The sequence below is a fragment of the Protopterus annectens genome, chromosome 2.part1, assembly GCF_019279795.1.
Source record: "Protopterus annectens isolate FY-2018-M chromosome 2.part1, PAN1.0, whole genome shotgun sequence".
Classification (NCBI taxonomy): domain Eukaryota; kingdom Metazoa; phylum Chordata; order Ceratodontiformes; family Protopteridae; genus Protopterus; species Protopterus annectens.
Window position 1 is genome coordinate 1,234,019,840 of NC_056729.1, and position 19,077 is coordinate 1,234,038,916.

Here is a 19,077-nt window from a genome sequence, read left to right on the forward strand (position 1 = left end):
TGTGCTTGTCCTCTGCCCCTTGGGCGCCTGTATTTACCCCTCTGCGGTCTGTCAGAAGCTGGAAAGGACCGATTTTTTGTTGGCCAATTTCTGAAGCGTGGGGGCTGTACTTGTAAGAAATCCTTGACCGTCTGCATAGATTTTGCCTTATCCTCCATTTTCTTTAAAACCTCCTCTGCTTTAATGCCAAATAAGACATCCTGCTGTAAGGGTGCATCTAGTAACTTTGCTTTAACATGATCAGGCAGAGATTGTTCCTTTAACCAAGCATGCCTACGTATAACAGACCCAGTAACAGCTGCCCTAGAGGAAGCTTCCAAGGCATCAAAACCACATTGTAAAGTATGTTTGCCCACCTGTTCAGCTGCATGCAACAGATCCTGCATTTCCTTGAATTCAGACTATTGAGGGTGCGTGCCCATCTTTCGTTTTATTTGAGACATTAGGAATTGCTGGTATTTAAGCATGTGAAATTGACAATTTAGTGCTCTCATAGCTAGAGTAGCTGAGGTGTAAACCTTCTTCCCCCACCTATCTAGTGCTCTGGAGTCCCTTTCAGAGGGTATAGGATTTTTAGCCATAGAAGCCTTAGCCCCTTTGGGACCCTGGGAGATTGTCTCTGGATCAGCAACAGGGCTTTTGTATAGGAATTTGTGAGAGTCAGGCACTCTATAGTATATATCTGGTTTGGCTGGAGCAGGAGGCAGAGAATCTGGATTTAGACTAGATTCTAAGAAAACATCATCTGCAATGTCTAAAACTGGGGGGATAGCAAGGGGTCTGTGCTGGGGGAGTAAAAGAAACTCTCGGAGCCTTTTCTTTGAGTCGGAGTAGTCCTGACCTTCCCAATGGAAATGTTCCCTCATGGTATGCAAGGTTTCCCCAAAGGAATAATCTTCAGGGGGGGAAGCTGACGGAATGGAGTCTTCAGCATCAGAATCTTCATAAGGGGGAAAGGAGTAATCCTGTTCCTCCGAGGATCCTGAGGAAACAGACACTTGATCAGAGGAGGCATAATCCTCCTCTTGTCTAGGCCTTTTGTCAGGGGGGTTGGGAACCCCTGATCAAAGAAATTAAATCTTCAGCCATTTTAAGCATCTGTTTCTTAGGCATAGGGCCTTGACCTGGAGACTGAAGAGTAGTCTTTTTTGGTTTTAGAGGAGTCTTAAGCTTAGCATAAGATTTTATGGTGAGAGAAGTCGGTCTGAAGACACCTTCAGAAACCGAAGGTGTTTCTACATCACCGGCTTCTCTGACTGCAATGTCATCGGTAGGGCCTAAAGAAAATGGCTGCGTCGGCCTAGAACTCTCTGATGGAGAATCCGAAGCGGTCTGGGCTCCAATTCAGCGGTAGCCAGGGGCTGCGTAGGTGCCTCACTGAAAACCGGAGAACTGGCGACCGGCCAAGCCGAAGGCTCGGAGTCTGGCTTGGATCTAGGCTGCCTTTCTTTATCTTTGCATTTTTATGCACGCCGGTAGTCGGTTGATCCGATGGCATAGTGTAATTAAATTTCCTACCGAAGTAGTGTTGTGCGAAATCAAAGCGTCGCTTAATAGTTCGCTTATTGAACCTAGCACAAAACAGACAACCAGTGACGTCGTCGTCTGGCCCTAGGCAAGGTATACAAAAAGAATGAAGGTCCATACGAGGTATTTGCTTCCACAAGAAATGCAATTGTTAACTTTTTCCGACATCGGACTGAGGCAAGAAAAGGTTCCCCCAATGGGGTACTTAGCTTTGAAGACTTTGGACTGAAACTCGATTCGAAAATCTCAGGTGTCGGCCGAACGGCACTTGCGAACTGCTTCTGCTTCGGGCACTGAGCTGCAAGAAAGACAGAAGAAAATGGCGTCGGATCCCTCTTATATACCCCTGGCGCACTGATGCCAGGGAGGAAGCGACAGCAACCGACGCCGGACCAAGACTTTGGAATTCGGGCCGACTGTGGGACCGCCTGACGGCAGGATAACCCAAGGGTGATGACTGCAGCAGGGTAACACAATGAACATCAGCCCTCTCCAAAGCCAAAAACACAGCACCAATGGGACTGGACGGTGTCTCAGGCAGTGTCCTACACCAGCTCAAAGATGAACTAACCCCTCACCTAAACACACTATTCAAACTCAGCCTCTCCACAGGCTACGTGCCCCTAGAGTGGCGCACAGCAATGTTTACTCCACTCCACAAAGGTGGAGCCACAACAGACCCCGGGAACTAGCACCCTATAAGCCTGACTAGCTTGGTCTGCAGGGCTATGGAGCACATCATCATGGATCTCATTAGCAGAGACATTGGGAACCTCCAAACACTGGACCCTACCCAGTTCAGCTTTAAGGGCAGATCATGCCTCCTAAACCTGGTGGACTTTTTTGAGACAGTTGCCGAGGCCATAGACGAGGGAAAGGTGGTCCACACAGCCTACCTAGACCTCGCAAAGGCCTTCAACACCATTCCCCATTCAGGTATTACAGACAACCTCATCAGGCTGAACATAAACCCTACGTCACAAGATGGGTTGCCAACTGGCTCATGGGACAGAACCAACATGGTAAGAGTTGAAGGAGCTAGGTCTGACTCTAAACCAGTTACAAGTGGCGTTCCCCAGGGCTCAGTCCTATGAACCCTCCTGTTCGGCATATACTTCTCAGAGGTACAGGTAAGCACAGGAGGACTATGGCTGACCAAGTTCGCAGACAAATGCCAAAATGTGCACAGTCATCCCCTTTGGAAAAAACATAGTACCCACAAACTACCACATAGGTGGTAGCCCCCTAAATACGGAAGACGTAATAAGGGATCTGGGGACCCAAGTAGATAGTAACCTCTCTTTTGACAATCACATTGCCAAAGTGGTTAGAAATCCTTCTATGTGGCCCACCTAATCACAAAAGGGTTTGCATCCAGATCAAAGGAGGTCATTATACCCCTCTACGCATCACTCATCAGACCCATCATGTAGTACAACGCGCCACTTGGGATGTACCTTACAAGACACCTGCAACAGCTGGAAAGACCACAGAAGTACCTCACCAAAAAGTTCAATGACCTCAAACAGATGCCCTATGCAGCTCGACTGAAGAAACTCTAGCTGCACTTGGTTGCATACCGCCTACTCAGAGCTGATCTCTGCCTGACATACAAGGCCATGTCCAACCCAGAATTGATGAACATGCTCCACCTAAAGAAAACCATATCCCCTTGAGCCACATGCTCTAGGGATCTAAACCTCACCACAACAATAAATAGGACGTGCTGGAAGGATATAGATTCCTGTCCCAGAGACTTCCCATGCTCTGGAACAGGATTCCAATCTACATTAGGCAGAGCTCCTCCATAACCATCTTCAAGAGAAACCTTGACGAGTGGATGGGAAACAAAGTATACCCCGGGGATCACTTCAATGGCTCTGCTGGACAGAGGCACAGGGAACTAATCTAAGGGGGCGGCGAAAGCCAACACTTTCCAGCTAGGCTTATAAATGCCTTCGGGCAGATAACCTAGCACCTAACCTATGAACACACACACTCTCATGTGGGCAGAACAGTGCTCAGGCTTGGAGAATCATGGTCTTACATATTTGATAATTATATATTATTAAATTAAAATATGCTCATCCCTTACTCTCCCTCCTCTAAAATGAACAATGATCACAATAAGTTATTTTTTGTATTTTGCTCAATGTTCTGACTAGAATGGCAGTTTCAATAACAATTACAGCTGTTTGTTTAATGTTAACTTAAGACATAGATGTTTCCAGACTACCGAAACCAAGAGTCTGAAATGCATTTTAAACTTACTCAGTTTTTTTTCCCTTTTGTATTGAACTCATGAGACAGAGAGATATGTATACTTACCTAAACAGGTCACAAACTAAGTTATGACCAGATCATCTCAATCTCACATTTGAATTTATAGAAATTCAGAACACTTGTTTTTATTTTTTCAATACAGTGTATTTGATCTCTTACATGAATATATCCATTCTGTTTTCTTAGCCAAATTTTGTAAATTAAAAGTGGAGATAGGGATACCTTAAACAAACTTGTACAGAATCACTGGGTCCTGCTGATAAGAGAACTTTTAAGGTGTTAACTATTTATAGGAGTCATTAGCTCCAAGATTTTAGCCAGAAAATTCTATTTCATACGTACAGACTCTTATTTTTCTACCCTAATCCATTTGGCATTTAGAAACACTGACAGATCTGTTCAGAATGTTGCCCCTAAATATTTAATATGTATATGTTACTTTCAGGTGTTCCTGCTACTAAATATATAGTTTTGCAAGTTGTGTATCTGTTGCCTGAGCCACTAATTCAAACAGTTGCAGACATACTCTGACTGGAAATGGTTACACCCTTGGTCTGATACATTAATATCAGTTTTATTTTTCGTATGTAGTTTTATGTACAGCTTGGATAAAAATCGCATCAATATCAAAATACATACCATATTTATTTAAAAAGCTACTTTTAACATAGAAAGAAATTCTGTTTTAATAATGTCAGCATATTATGTTCAAACAGCAGTAGCATTAATACAAATCATGTGTTAGATTTGACTTTATAGTGTAAAATTACTACTCATTCTAATTTACAGATTATGTAAAATCACAGTAATGTGATTTTTAAGATGCATTCTGTAGTGCAGATTTGTACAACGCTTGATATGCATTCTAATACTTATTTAAAAGTATACTTTGATATTATAAACTCTGTCTGAAAGTCTAACGGACAATGCAATTTGTCCTGGTGATAATGAAAGTCATCATAAACAAGAATGACAACACCCAAGATCAGAGACCTATGGTGATAGTCCTTAGAAATGGGTGCGACTTTAACTAAAAATGTATAAGAACTCTTATTTTCTATATCTTAGTTATTAATCAGTTTCAACCAAGCAATTATTTTCATCAGTCTGTTAAGCTGGCTATTAACTTAACACCTTTTGATTGATCCTGCGGTGCCTCACATATTTATGCTAGAATGAATTTCCTAGTTTCTCTACAGGGTGGTTCTCTCTACAGTTTCCTTTTTTAAAATTATTAATAAAAAAAGTCCAGCTACAATACAACTAATAATTATGTACTCTCATGCTTTAGAAGTACAATCAACTTCACTGCATTTTGATGTAGTTTAGTTAAGATATCCACCATTCCAGCTAAATGTGTCAAACAAATAGCATACAGAATATTGAATGAAAAACAAATCACAAACCTCACGTCGCTCAATTTCCTTTCTCCTTTCTTCTTCCTTTTGTCTCTCCAATTCCCTTTGCTGCTCTAGACGCTTCTCCAACTCCAACTGTTTTTTCCTCTCCTGTTCTTGTAACTCTCTTTCCCTTCGTTCTTGCTCCTCCTTAGCTTTTTGTGCTAGTCTTTCAGCTTCCCTCTGTTGCTGTTCCAGTAGTGCCTGGCGCCTCTTTTCCAGTTCCATGTTCCCCCTTTCATAGTTCTGTTTCCATTTGTCTTCAAATGTAGCTGAAATAAATTAATGCTCTTTCATCAACTTAGTTTATCACATTAGGTTCTTTCAGATGCTGTAACAACAGTTCAGAAATAAAGGATGTTGTGCCAGCAAAATTTAAACATTATTAAAAAGTTGTTTTAAAGAGAAAAAAAAATCTGTACTACTCTGTAAAACTTCATATTGCTACAGAATATTCCATGGTTTATAATAATAAAAAAAAGTAACAAAACTCTAAGTTTCATCAATAAAATAGTACTTGGGCGCCTCTGTGTAAAATGTAACACCTGCACTTTGGTACATCTCAAACATTCAACAGAAAGAATAGGAAATGCCATTAAGGTAAAACAAACAATATGCACAACTTTTTCAGATTTTAATGTAAAACATTAATCTCTCAATGCAAACCATCTGGCTGCAAGCATGCTTAATTAAAAAATGAATATAAATAAAAATTAACAGGCAAAGAGGTACCCAATGATGGAAGTGATGCAAAACATTTAAAAATAAAACCTTAAATCGGTTAATACAGAGAAGGAACTCATTATGAGTAAATAAGGGACTGGACTACAATAAAGGCTAGAAGCACAGACACAGAGCCCTAACTGTGACCCAGATGAACATGTTTAATACGTGGCCCTGGAAATGAAAAAGCTAAGCAGGGTTAAGAGATGAGTTAGTTGGCATGCCCTACTCACCCTCTCCTGAAGAGATGAACGCACTTAGATGCACACACTAGGCAGTGTGACTTCCTTGCCTGAGACCAGGGAAACTACTACCCATGTTTTGGTGGGGAAGGTAAGGATTGCTTGAAGGGAATATCAGTTTTAGAAATGAGCAGAAGGATCTCTTCCCTGGTCAGTCCATGTGCACTTTTTCTTAAGTGCAAGAGTTAATGTTTTCTGAAACCATACACACTGCTTTTCACATCTGGGATGGGAATAATGCTAAGACAAGAAAACAAAACAATTTGTATAAGAAGGATCAGACTGTAACGTGCCTTAGCATGCATACCCGTAGTTCTAGGTTAGGTAATGCCTGTGGTTGCAGCTGTTGATTTGGGACAACTGTTCCTATCAGGAAGGTTAAACTTCATTAGATGTGCATAGTTTTGTGTGTTTGTCTTACGTTAGTAAGTTACAGGGGTGGCATCTTTTTTTTTTTGTTTGGTTGAGGGTTTTCAGTAAAACAAAAAGTCTTGTAAAATATGACATAGGTTCAAATGGAGAAGACAAAAAAAACAACTGTACAAAACATCAACCTGCCAAACATTAGCAGGTGCATGCAACACAAAAGCTGGAAACCGACATTTAAGAAGGCTGTCATATGTACATACATATATATATATATATATATATATATCTATATAAAATAGGTGGGAATGATAACTTCTTATCATGACTGCTACATTATTCATATTATTTTAGGATGTGAATGGCCTCACAGGTAAGGGCGGCCACGGTGGTGCAGTGGTTAGCATTGCCGCCTCACAGCAAGAGGTTCTCCAGTTCGATCCTCGGCTGGGGTGCCTTCTGTGTGGAGTCTGCATGTCCTCCCTGTGGTCGCGTGGGTTTCCTCCGGGTGCTCCGGTTTCCTCCCACATCCCAAAGACATGCTGCAGGTGGATTGGACACTCTAAATTGGCCCTAGGTGTGCGGTTGAGTGTGCCTTCTGTGGAAGGTTGGGCGCCGGGCTGGCAACTCGACACTGTAAAACTCCACTGCCATTCAATGTGCGGACAAGGTGATCCACTGTGGCAACCCCTAACCGGGAAAAAGCCGAAAGAAGAAGAAGAAGAATGGCCTCACAGGTATAGAAAAAAAAGTATGAATATTTAATTATATTAAGAAATGTAGAGTACAAATAAGCTACAGGAGACGCATTTGGAAAGAAGTGAGCATGAGAATTTGATAAAGGATTTCAGGACAGATATTCAGCTTAATATGGAGGCCAGAGGAGCTCCAATAGTGACAGAAGAGGAAGAAAGATAACTGTAGATTTGTGGTAGTATGGGGCTACTGACAAGGGAGCTTAAAACATTTTGGGAAAAATAATCACCTTATAATAGGCAATGTTACTTATAAGTGGGGACTGGAATTTGATTTAAAATAGCGAAGATGTACCTGGGGACCTAGAAGGGAAATTATAACAATAGAAGGTAGAAATTTATCAAAATCTTTGGTATGGAAGATGTGAATACAGTATCAGGAACTTGGAAAGAATTTACATATTACTCCACAATGTAGAATAATTGGGTTAGACTAGAAAGAAAATGTATTTCTTAAGAACATATGCATTTAATTGAAAGCTTCAACATGCACCCAATAACTATTTCAGATCACACACCAATAACAACTAAGACAGAAATGCAGGGTAATGAAGTAAAAATGAGACAGTGGTGCATCTCCAACTACCTGTTAAAAAAAGGAATTTAAAGAACGGATAGTGGAAATTACTCATGAGTTATTAAGGAAGACAGAAATTTCTTCAGATGTGATAGCTAGGGAGTGGGATAAACTGAAAGTAGGGTTTAAAATGGTAATAATAAAAGAAAAAGATGCGCTTAAGAACTAACAAAAATTATTTAGAGGAGCTGACAAAGTAACTGCAGAATAAGGATAACCTCACAGAAGAACAAGAGATGCAAAAGAGAAAATGACGGGGTATCTGGATAATCTGCATGAGTTTAGAAAGAATGCTGCTAAGCAAAGATTTTCTGATAACTCCAGAGCACAATGACTTAGACAACAGAAAGTAGAAAGGGCTGTTGCTAAACAGTCTTTAACAAGAAGAATGACCACAGATCCTCAAGAGGTATTAAGAGATATTTTGGAAATGTTATGAAAATTTGTGTAAAACAGAGGAATGTGGAAATCAAGAAAAAGCACAAATGGAAATATTTAACAGGGACACAATAAAATGAAGTATTTAGGAGTATGGGTAAAAAGGATTCTGTTACGGCAGCTAAGGATATGTGGGAATAGACTAAACAAAGATAATACAAAAACTGAGAAACTGGAAGCTCTTGTTTATGGATATGGAGAGCAAGATACAAGCAGTGAAGATGTTTTTGTCCCTTTAGTTTTATATACAGGTCAGTCATTTTTATCATCCACAGGAGAAGCTGTGGACAGTAATTAATAAACGGTTGAAATTTTATCTGGGAGGGGAAGAGGGCAAGCACCAAATAGAAAAAGTTGATTCTTTCAATAGGATTACCCGATTTGAAGAGACATTTTAGAGCTATACAGTTAAGGCTCATACACATAAGACAAGTAGAAATTTACAATTCAGAGTGGAAAGGGATGATGAAATGGGAGGGGGGGGTTTCAAGAAATAAGGAGACAACGTTATTTTCGAAGCATGCCCTTAAGCAGAATAACTATAGCCATACACAATATTATGTTCATAAAGCAGCAGAACGTATTCGAGAATAAAAGCAACATGAGAACAAAGAAAGGAGATTCTGCCAATAGGGATGACTGCAATTAGGGGTACAGGGAAAAAGCAAGACGGGGCTGGAATTTACTGGAGAAAACTGCCAATGAAACCAAGATATTGGGAGCAAATAAATAGCGAGTGAAGGATAACAGAATGGTAAGAAGACCAGAAGTCATTTGGGCGGCAGGCTAGAGACTGGCTTCCCTATCAGAGATCGATAGAGTATAGTCAAAGAGAAAGGGATAAGGGAATCCTTAAAAGACCTGCTCTGGTAGAATTTTAGTTGAATCTAGAACAGAAGTTGCTGATACAAAAAGGAATAATTAGAACGGTATATAAAGTATTGCATGATAACTTTAGGAATCAATCAGAGGAGGTTAGAAAAGACTCAGAAGGAAGATTGGATAAGCAATTGACAAAGAAGCAATGGGAGGACTATGTACGGCTCTCAAACATGCAACAAGGTCTACAAGATCTAGGATTTTTGCTTGGAAGTCTTTGCATAGGTATTTTTATACCCCAAGCAGACTCCAAAGAATTTTTCCTCAGGTAAATGTGGCAAATGTTGGAGCTACAATGGGAAAAAAGAGGTAACTGGAAATAAGAAGTTATGAACCTACCATAATGTTCCATGTTAGTTGTCTTCATCTCGCCTTCTTTCTTACTGTTTGGGATCGGAGCCGATCCTCTGCTCAGACTTGGCCATCTTCAATAGCCCGAGAGCTGTTTACTGGCTCGAGGCTACCCCTTATCCCATGATGCCTAGCGATAGCTACCCAGATATCGTTTGAAATAGCTAATCCAGACATAATGAGAGAGAAACCAGTTATCAAAAAACTGGTTGTTACATGCATTCTAATATCTAGAAAAGGTTAGGAAGACCTAGCCAGAAGAATAACAATAAAAGAATACTCAGCCAGTGAAAAAAGGGACTCCTCTCGATCCACTAGGACAGGGGACAGACGGAGAGACACAAGAAAGAAGGCAAGATGAAGACAACTAACATGGAACGTTATGGTAGGTACATAACTTCTTAATGTTAAGTTGTCTATCTCGCCTTCATTCTTACTGTTTGGGACAGCGTCCCTAGCACCTAACACCCTGGGTTGCTCAGTGGAACAGAGTCTTCAAAACAGTGGAACCAAAGTCATCTCTGCTCCAGGAGACCATATCCACCTTGTAATGAGAAATAAAGGTATGAGGGTTTGTCCACGTGACAGCTGCACAGATGGAATCCATGGGCAACCTAGACGGAAAAGCTATGGAGGTGGCTAATGCCCTAGTAGAATGACCTTTCGGTTTAATTGATAACTCTCTGTTCCTTAACTGGTAAATAAAGTTAATAGTATGGGACAACCATCTGGATAAGGTCGCCCTGGAAACTAGGAGACCTTGCTTGTTTAAGGCATAAGAAAGAAATAATTGGTCTGACTTTCTTATTTCTTTAGTTCTATGTAGGTAAAAACACAATTGTCTATTAACTTCCAATTGGTGAAGCTTGTACTCTGCCTTGTTGCTATGACTTGGGAAGAACACAGGGAGATCTATAGATTGGTTTAAATTATTTTCTGAGCAGACTTTAGGAAGAAACGAAGGATTAGTCCTCAGAGCAACTCTGTCCTTGTGAAACACCAGGTAGGGAGGACGAACACATAGTGCTTGAAGTTCTGAGACACGCCTAGCTGAAGTGATAGCTACCAGAAAGAGTGTCTTCCAAGATAGGAACTTGATGGAGCAGGATGCTGCTGGCTCAAAAGGAGGCAGAATTAAGGAGGTTAGGACTAAATTAAGGTCCCAAGGAGGAGGGGGATCTCTCACTGGAGGTCTAAGAAGAGATGTCCCTCTCAAAAAAGCTTTACAGAGCTTATGAGACAATGTTAGAATTTGACAAACCAATATGAAAATTAGAAATGGCCGCTAATTGTACCCTATTGTAGTGGAAGTGGCCCTGGAGTGAAACACTTGTGCTAGGAATTCCAGAATTTCATGGACTGGGGCTGAGAAGGGATCCACATTCCTAGACTCTGCCAAACAAGAAACATGTTTCCATTTGCTAGCATAAGTTTTTCTCGTAGACTTATGAGAGGACACTATAATCTCACAGACTGCTGGGAAAATGCTGGGAAGCCTGGCTAAGGTTGGAAGTGGAGCTACCAAGCTGTGAGCTGGAGAGTTTGGAGGGATTGATACAACCTGCCTGAGTGGTGAATCAGATCATCTGGAATTGGGTCCAGAGTCCAGGGCTGATCGAGAAGGTAACGGTGCAGGAATGGGAACTTTATCTGTAGAGGCCAGTAGGGGGCAATGAGGATCATTTTGCAACCCAACGATTTTGCTTTCTGTATGAGTTTCGGTATCAGGGGAAACAGAGGAAAAGCATAAAGAAGTCCCTGAGGCCAATCGTGGACTACAGAATCTCTGGGTATGTGACCTCAAAGCGGAACCAGGGAGAAATAGCTGCTGCATTTGCTGTTGAAGGGGGTGGCAAAAAGTTCGCAGCAAGGCTGTTCCCATTTGCGGAAAATAAAATCCGCAACTTCCTGATTCAGAGATCACTAGTGAGGCATGAGGATAGCTCTGCTGAGCCTGTCCACTATGACGATGGATCTCCCAGGGATGTGCGTCGCAATCAGAAAATGTTGGGAGGAAATCGCCCACTGCCAAAGTCTGAGTGCTTCTCGACACAGGGGGTAGGATCTGGTTCCGCCCTGCTTGTTGATGTACCACACCACTGATATGTTGTCTGTTTGAATTGCAATGGTCCCGGAAGGAAGAGAGTCTTGAAGAGCTTGCAATGCTAGGAGCACAGCTCTCATTTCTAGGATATTTATGTGCAGATGGTAGTCGTGAGGTTGCTAAGTGCCTTGGACTGTCCTGCCCAGATAATACCCCCCCACCCTATCAGGGAGGCATCTGTCGTCACTGTGGCTACCGGAGGGGGTTGTATGAAAGGTCTGCCCTGAGTAACTAGTGGGGAGACCATCCACCAAGAAAGGTGTCTTTTGCATGCCTCCATGATCAGGATCATGTGAGACATGGGTAGCTCTTGGAAAGACCACTGAGTGAAATTAAGCCACTGAAAAATTCTCATGTGGAAGCTCGCTAGCGGGAGTAGAAGAATGGCAGCTGCCATGGAGCCCAGAGTTTGAAGGACATACCTGACTTGGATCCTTTTGCTCTGCATTAGGATTTGCACTTGTTGACGAATTGTGGACACTCTTTCCAGTGGCAACCATGCAAACATATCCCTTGTGTTTAAGTCTGCTCCTATGTAAGCGATAGACAGGGCAACAAGGCAGATTTTTCAAAATTTATTGTAATACCTAGCCGGGTGCAAGATGTGATTGTAAAATCCAGCGCTCGTAGGAGTTGATGCCTGGTGGTAGCAGTGAGGAGCCAGTCATCTAGATATGGAAACACTTGGAATCCTTGACGTCTCAGGTGAGCCGTGACCACTGCAATAAATTTGGTGAACACCCTGGGGGCTATGGTGAGACCAAAGGGCAGAGCTCTGAACTGGTAATGACTGGCCCCCACCCGAAAGCAAAGAAATCTTCTGGAGCGTCTGTCCATCTTGATATGGTAGTATGCGTCCTGATGATCTGTCGAGCACATTCAATTGTCCTGACCCAGGAAGGGTAGAATGGACTGTAGTGTGACCATCCGAAACTTTGTTCTTTGTACAGACTTGTTTAGTCTGCTGAGATACAGAATTGGTCTCCAGTCCCCTGTCTTTTTTGGTACCAAAAAGAACCTTGAGTAAGTTCTGGATCCGTGCTGGTCTGCAGGGATTTCCTGAATGGCTCTTTTTTCTAGCAGTTTTGAAACTTCTATTACTGCTTGCTCTTTCAGACTGGGTGGAACATCTGGAAGGGTCATCTTTGACTGTAAGGGGGATTGATGGAAGGGAATTTTGTAACCTCTAGATATAATGGACCGTACCCCATCTGTCTCTTGTTAAATTTTGCCAGGCTTTTGGGTACAGTGAAAGTCTTCCCCCGACTGCCTCCAGAGGTGAGCAGCTGGGCAACCCTTCAGGGATGCTGGAAGGACTTATCAGAGAAAGATTCTCCGTTACCCTGGTTCTCCGGACCCCCTCTGCCATGAGGGTGGCGTTTATTATTATTGTTTCCCCCTCTGCCTCTGGAGGAGAAATCACTACGTGTGTCAGGTAAGGATCCCTGAGATTTATGGAACCACATCTTCCCACTCTTCTGACCCTTGGGGTAAGGTCTAGAGGGAGTGGAAAAACAGACTCCCATGGCAGAGAGAATCTTGCCTTCTTGCTCACACCTAGTCAACGTGTCTTTCACCTGTGGCCCAAAGAGAAAGGAGCCATCAGAGGGGGTATTGGTGAAGGACGCTCAAAAGGGTTCCGCAAAGTGACACAGCCACATCCATGCATGCCTCCTAAGGGCCACACCCATGCCCGCGGCTCTAAATGCTCCATCGGCTGCATAGGAAATTAGACTCATGGAGGAGTTAACTACAGAATTAAGTGTCGCTAGCTGGGAAGCTACTTTGGCTTGTACTCCCTCAGCTGTAGGATCTTGAAGGGTATCTCCAAGCTCTTTAAGGAGATCCCTTTGAAGGCGAATAAAATGACAGATAGCTCAGGGACCTCAAGAAGAAGGTCGCTGAAGCAAACATTCACTTTCTGTACCTGTCCATCATCCTAGATGCCTTGTTAGGAGGATGAACAGATGAAGAGGTCGCTGCTAACTCTTTTTTGGTGGATGCTGCTACCACCATGGCATCAACGGGTACACCTTTAGAAAGGAATTGCTTATCCTGGGGAGCTGTAATATGTCTACCAGGTCTCCTCAGAGTTGGTTCCACTGTGTCCGGAGCTGACCAAGCCTTTTGAGCCACTACAGACATAAGTGAGTTGAAAGACGGAGAAACCCAGGAGGTGGAAGATCGGGAACCGAAAGCGTACAGGAATACAGACTCATCCTCGGTAGGGGCTAGGGGATTCCAGTTTCCCCACTGCCTAAGCATTTCTAGGATGTCCGAGAAGGAAACATCTTCGGAGGGGGATCTCGGGGACCCTTCCGATTCATCTAAGTCTGTATCAGAAGTGTCAGACTCAGGGGAGTCAATGTGTTTCCTCTTGCACCTCTTCTTCCGAGGGGGCTCCTCTGAGTGATCAGGGGAGGCCTCGAAAGATGAAGGAACACCCAATTGGGTGTCCTGGAGCATCGGTTCCCTATGCCTGGGGTCTGGAGGAGGAGCAGAGGTTGGCGCAGACACTACGGGGGACGGAGCCGGTGGGGCTGGTAGTGGAGCTGACATGGGGGACAGCACACTCCGCATGACCTCAAAGGCATCCCTGCCTCGAGGCAGAGAAAGCTACGGTTCCAAAGAAATAGGAATTTTTCTCCGTGCCGAGGGGGACGGCTCCGAGGCTGATGTTGGAGCTGAGCTCAGCTGCGCCGATGCCCCGTGAGGGAGAACGGGGTCGGACAAGGGTCCGATGCCCCTCAAGATTCCTCGATTAAAGGTACTATCGAGGGAATCGGAGCCAACGTCAGAACCGAAGGAGATATGGTTATCAGAGCCGATGGTTCCACTACCCGAACCTCAATGAACTCTGACTCCGAGCTCAATGGAGTCGGAGGAGGAACAGTAAAGGAGGTGGATGGAGCCGATACCTGTTGAGGAGGACTAGACAATATTTTAGCTAGTGCCTGTGATTTTAGCAACCTACTTACTACTCTCTCCACATCATGATCAGACACAGCCTAGAGGATCGAGTGGAGTGTGAAGAACGGTGGCTACGTTCACTCTGCAATAATGGAGAGCCAGGAGCCGAATGAGTTGACTAACGAAGGGGACCTCAGCATTTTATTGCTCCGAGACGGCTCCGAAACATTCGATGGAGCCGATGGAGGGGTTGTCTTGTTGGTGCCAGTCGGAACAGACATACTTGGTAAATCCTGTACTGGAGCCGACGGTTTAGAGGATTTTGGGGATTTCACTGGGTGTGAACTCTTTGCCAGTGAATCCTGAGGTTTTAGCAGACCCCTAAGGATCAATTTGTTCTTCCGTTCCCGCAGGACTCTTGGACTAAAGCCATGGCAGATAGAACAACAGTCCTGCAGGTGAACAGCGCCCAAACAATAAACACAACTAGTGTGCCCGTTTGTCAGAGACATTTTCTGACAGCATGAGTCACACTTTTTAAATCCAGATACTTTAGCTTCTTTAGACATAACTGAACCACAAAAAACCAAGCACCAGAAGAGAAACACAGATAGTCAAAGTACAGACTATGTATATATGTATATATATATATATATATATATATATATATATATATATATATATATATATATATATATATATATATATCTATATATATATATATATGTGTATATATATCTATATATATATATATATATCTATATCTATATCTATATATATATATGTGTGTGTGTGTGTGTATGTATATATATATATATATATATATATATATATAAATCAATTTTTTTTTTTTTTTTTTAAATATATAAACGATAAAAACAGAAGAAAAGGAGAGCCTCTAAGTTAAATGGCTGTCCTTGGAAAGGGAGTGGGGGAGGGGAGAACTCTCTAACTTAAAACGAGTTCTACTAAAAAGGGACAATAAAAGAACAAGGTACTCAACAACACACACTAGAGAATAAAACTAAGAAAGGTAATTTGTCTAATAGTTTTATGGAGTATAAGAATATATTTCTACACAAAAAATTTTAAAATACAAGCCTGAGCCAGAAAACGACACACCTCGCAGCTGAAGCAGCAAACGAGATCTAGGTAGTTATCGCTAGGCATCATGGGATAAGGAGTAGCCTCGAGCCAGTAAACAGCTCTTGAGCTATTGAAGATGGCACAGTCGGAGCCGAGGATCGGCTCCGATCCCAAACAGCAAGAATGAAGGTGAGATAGACAACTTAACATCATATGTTTTGGAAGTGTAATAAATTGGCAGACTTTAAAAATTTCCTACAGAGTACTCTGCATGTAATGTTGTATGAACAAATGGGTGTAACTAATGATTTTTTTTTTTTTTTAAGCTGGGATAAGGGATCTGAAATGCCTATACATATTAAAGCGTTCAAGCCTAAAATGCCTTATTTGTATATTTCCAGTTCTCATCCATAGCTCCTGTGACACCCAACCACTGGCCCAGTAATCAAGAAGCCTCAATCCTCACCACTGGCAACAGTGGGGAATGCAAACACTGGGAGGATGACAAGTACACACACAGTAAAGTGGAATTTCCCTTAACAGCACACAGAGACCACTATCAGTCTGGGGCTGGTTTTCTCCCTCTTTCTCCAGATCCCCAATAAGACTTCCCATTGGCACAGCTATAGAGTTGAGATCTCAGCTGAGTAACCAAGCCAAGATCTCCAGCACTCTCTCTGTCCAACCAGTGCTTCTTGTCCCTGCCCAAGTAGCTGACACACACACCCCTGGGAAAGGATGGCACAGCTTTACTTGGTGCGCCCCCTTCTGCCCAGACTATAAGGTAGCTTCACCTGCCACCAGTCACTCCTTATCAGCTACTTTAAAGCCTTTTTCAAAGGGTGTCCAATCTTATTGTGTAATGTTACTGTTAATCCAAATGGTAGTTTGACCAAGAGCAAGGCTATTAAGAGTGGCCTACACAGTGTCACCAAACAGAAGAGCAAGGCTATTAAGAGTGGCCTACACAGTGTCACCAAACAGATATGCAAGTGCTGTAGGATACCCTTCACAAATATCAGCCACAAAGATAGGTTTAAATGCATTTAATAATAATTAATAAAAGAACAAGAAAATACTCAGTAAATCATCATAGTAACTTCAGATTTCCAAGTCATAGGAAATATTTAAAACAACATTGCAGGACATTCTCAAACAAATACAGAAAACATATAAACTAATCTTTACTATATTCCTTACTGAACCTAAAAGGAATTACTGTACCCTAGTTAACTTGCTTATAGAGCCAGGCAAGACAGATTTGATGAGTGGGTTTTCCTAGCTGATGCTGCCAGGTCAAAGACAAAACACAAAATACACTCTCTCTCTCTCTGAGTGTTCTTAAATTAATATCTCAAATATTGCTGCTGGGATACTTGCAGCATGACATAATTTCTTGTCATCTAACTTCAGTTCCCAGGCTCAAAAACAACCACTGAGGTAGCATTTACAATCTACCTGTGAAAAGATATCAACAAAGGCTTTTCCTCAGATGTTTGCAGATCCTAGAAATCCTAAAACAATAAAACACTTCTACATCTCAAAGCTAGTAACTCTCTCTCTTTCAAGGTAACACAGAGTCCCCTAGTATAGACACTGCTGACTGAAACTGAAAGATAACATCTTTGTGTTTATGGCCCAGCTATAAAGTAACTTAACCTCAACCATTCTTCTGAAGTTTTGCAAGTTAATCTTCTGTGTTTCAGTCTTCCTTTAACTATATATACCTAAACTGTTACAACAATGCATAAAAAATATCTTTTCAGCACATGTGTATACAATATGAGAAACAGTTTTAACACATTTATAACACAGGCACATGAATCATGTTGATATTCACAAATGACACCCAACCACTTACAAAATTCCAGACAGCCGGGCTGACAGTTTCTCCTTTTGTTACATTTCTATATAAATCATATTAATATTCACAAATGACAATTTACAAAATTCCAGATAGCTGTTCTGGCAGTATCTCCCTCGGTCACACTTCTATAAAAATCATTCTTATATTCACAAATGACAATTAATTACAACATTCCAGAAATCTAGGCTGGCAGTAGCTCCTTTTGTTACACCCCCACCCCCCACAAACACTCAAGCTAGTTTTTCAAGTGACCCATGAGAAACACTGCTTGAGAGGGTGAGCCTATATGGGAATACACTACCCCATACCCTGCCTTGAGACTCCAGCTACCCTGGCATTGCTGACCCCAGTACAGTGCTGCGCTTCCCTATCATATGCCTGCAATCCTGGGCTCCACCATAGTAATTTGGGACATTGATGGCTGGCTCCCTGTAGCCATAGATCCCACTCAGACTCCTCCTGACTCTTACAGCAAATACTTAGCTCGAGGTTCTCCCTGTCATGGCAAGGTCTCATCATGGCAACATGGTACATTTTGTGCCCCTGCTTCCTGCCTAGCAGTTCTACCATGTAAGTTAACATCAATGACCTTCCTTACCACTTTGAAGGGTCCTTCCCAAGCTGCCTGCAGCTTTTTGTATTTGACAGGAATGAGAACCATTACCTGCTGCCCTACAGCTTACTCTCTAGCTCAAGCATTCCTGTAATACCAGACCTTTTTCTGATGTTGGGCTTCTGTCAGGTTCTCCTGTGCCAAGCCCATGAGTTCCCTGAGCCTCATCCTGAGATTTAGGGCATATGCCACAAGACTCCTTGTGGGATTCACACTCACCACCCTCCCACTCATCTTGAATCAGATCTAGAGGTCCCCTCACCCTCTGCCCATACAGCAAACCGAAGGGTGAAAACCTGAGGATTCCTACGGCGCCTCTCTGTAAGCAAACAGAAGGGGCAAATATTTGTTCCACTCCTTCTTGAACTAGTCTGCAAATGCCCGTAGCATGGTCCTGAGTGTAGAGTTTAACCTCTCAATAATCTGGGGATGGTAGGGGGTGGTCTTTAGGTGCTTAACCCCACAGTACTTCCACAGACAAGCTAGCAGGTTTGACATGAAATAGGCGCCTCTATCAGCCAGTATTTCTTTTGGGAAAGCAACCCTGCTGAAAATCTCCAACAAAGCATTTGCCACCTTTTCTGCCTCAATGGAGGACAATGCCACTGCCTCAGGATATCTGGTAGCATAATCTACTACCACTAGGATATAGTTCTTCCTTGTGGAACTTGGGGTATTAAGAGGCTCCACAATATCCATAGCCACCCTCTGAAATGGCTCCTCAATCACGGCAAAGGCATCAAAGGAGCTTTCCTTATCTTCTGCCTTGCTTACCTTTTGGCACTGCTCACAAGTCCTGCAGTACCCTGTTATATCTCTGGAAATCCCAGGCCAATAAAAGTTCTGCATAATACACGTCTTGGCATGCTTTATGCCCAGATGACCTGCAAAGGGAACATCATGGGCTATGGCTAGAAGTGTCCGACGGTAGGCTCTGGGCACTACCAACTGTTTTATTC

At 42.6% G+C, this 19,077-nt stretch overlaps 1 protein-coding gene across 1 annotated transcript in view; it reads right to left on the minus strand.

The window, feature by feature from the left end:
* Positions 1–19,077, minus strand: part of ITSN2 (intersectin 2) — a 3,295,579-nt gene that overhangs the window by 2,758,189 nt on the left and 518,313 nt on the right. The window contains exon 9 of the mRNA XM_044063555.1: positions 5,217–5,479. Within this exon, the coding sequence (XP_043919490.1) occupies positions 5,217–5,479 (263 nt within the window). The remainder of the gene's footprint in view (positions 1–5,216; positions 5,480–19,077) is intronic.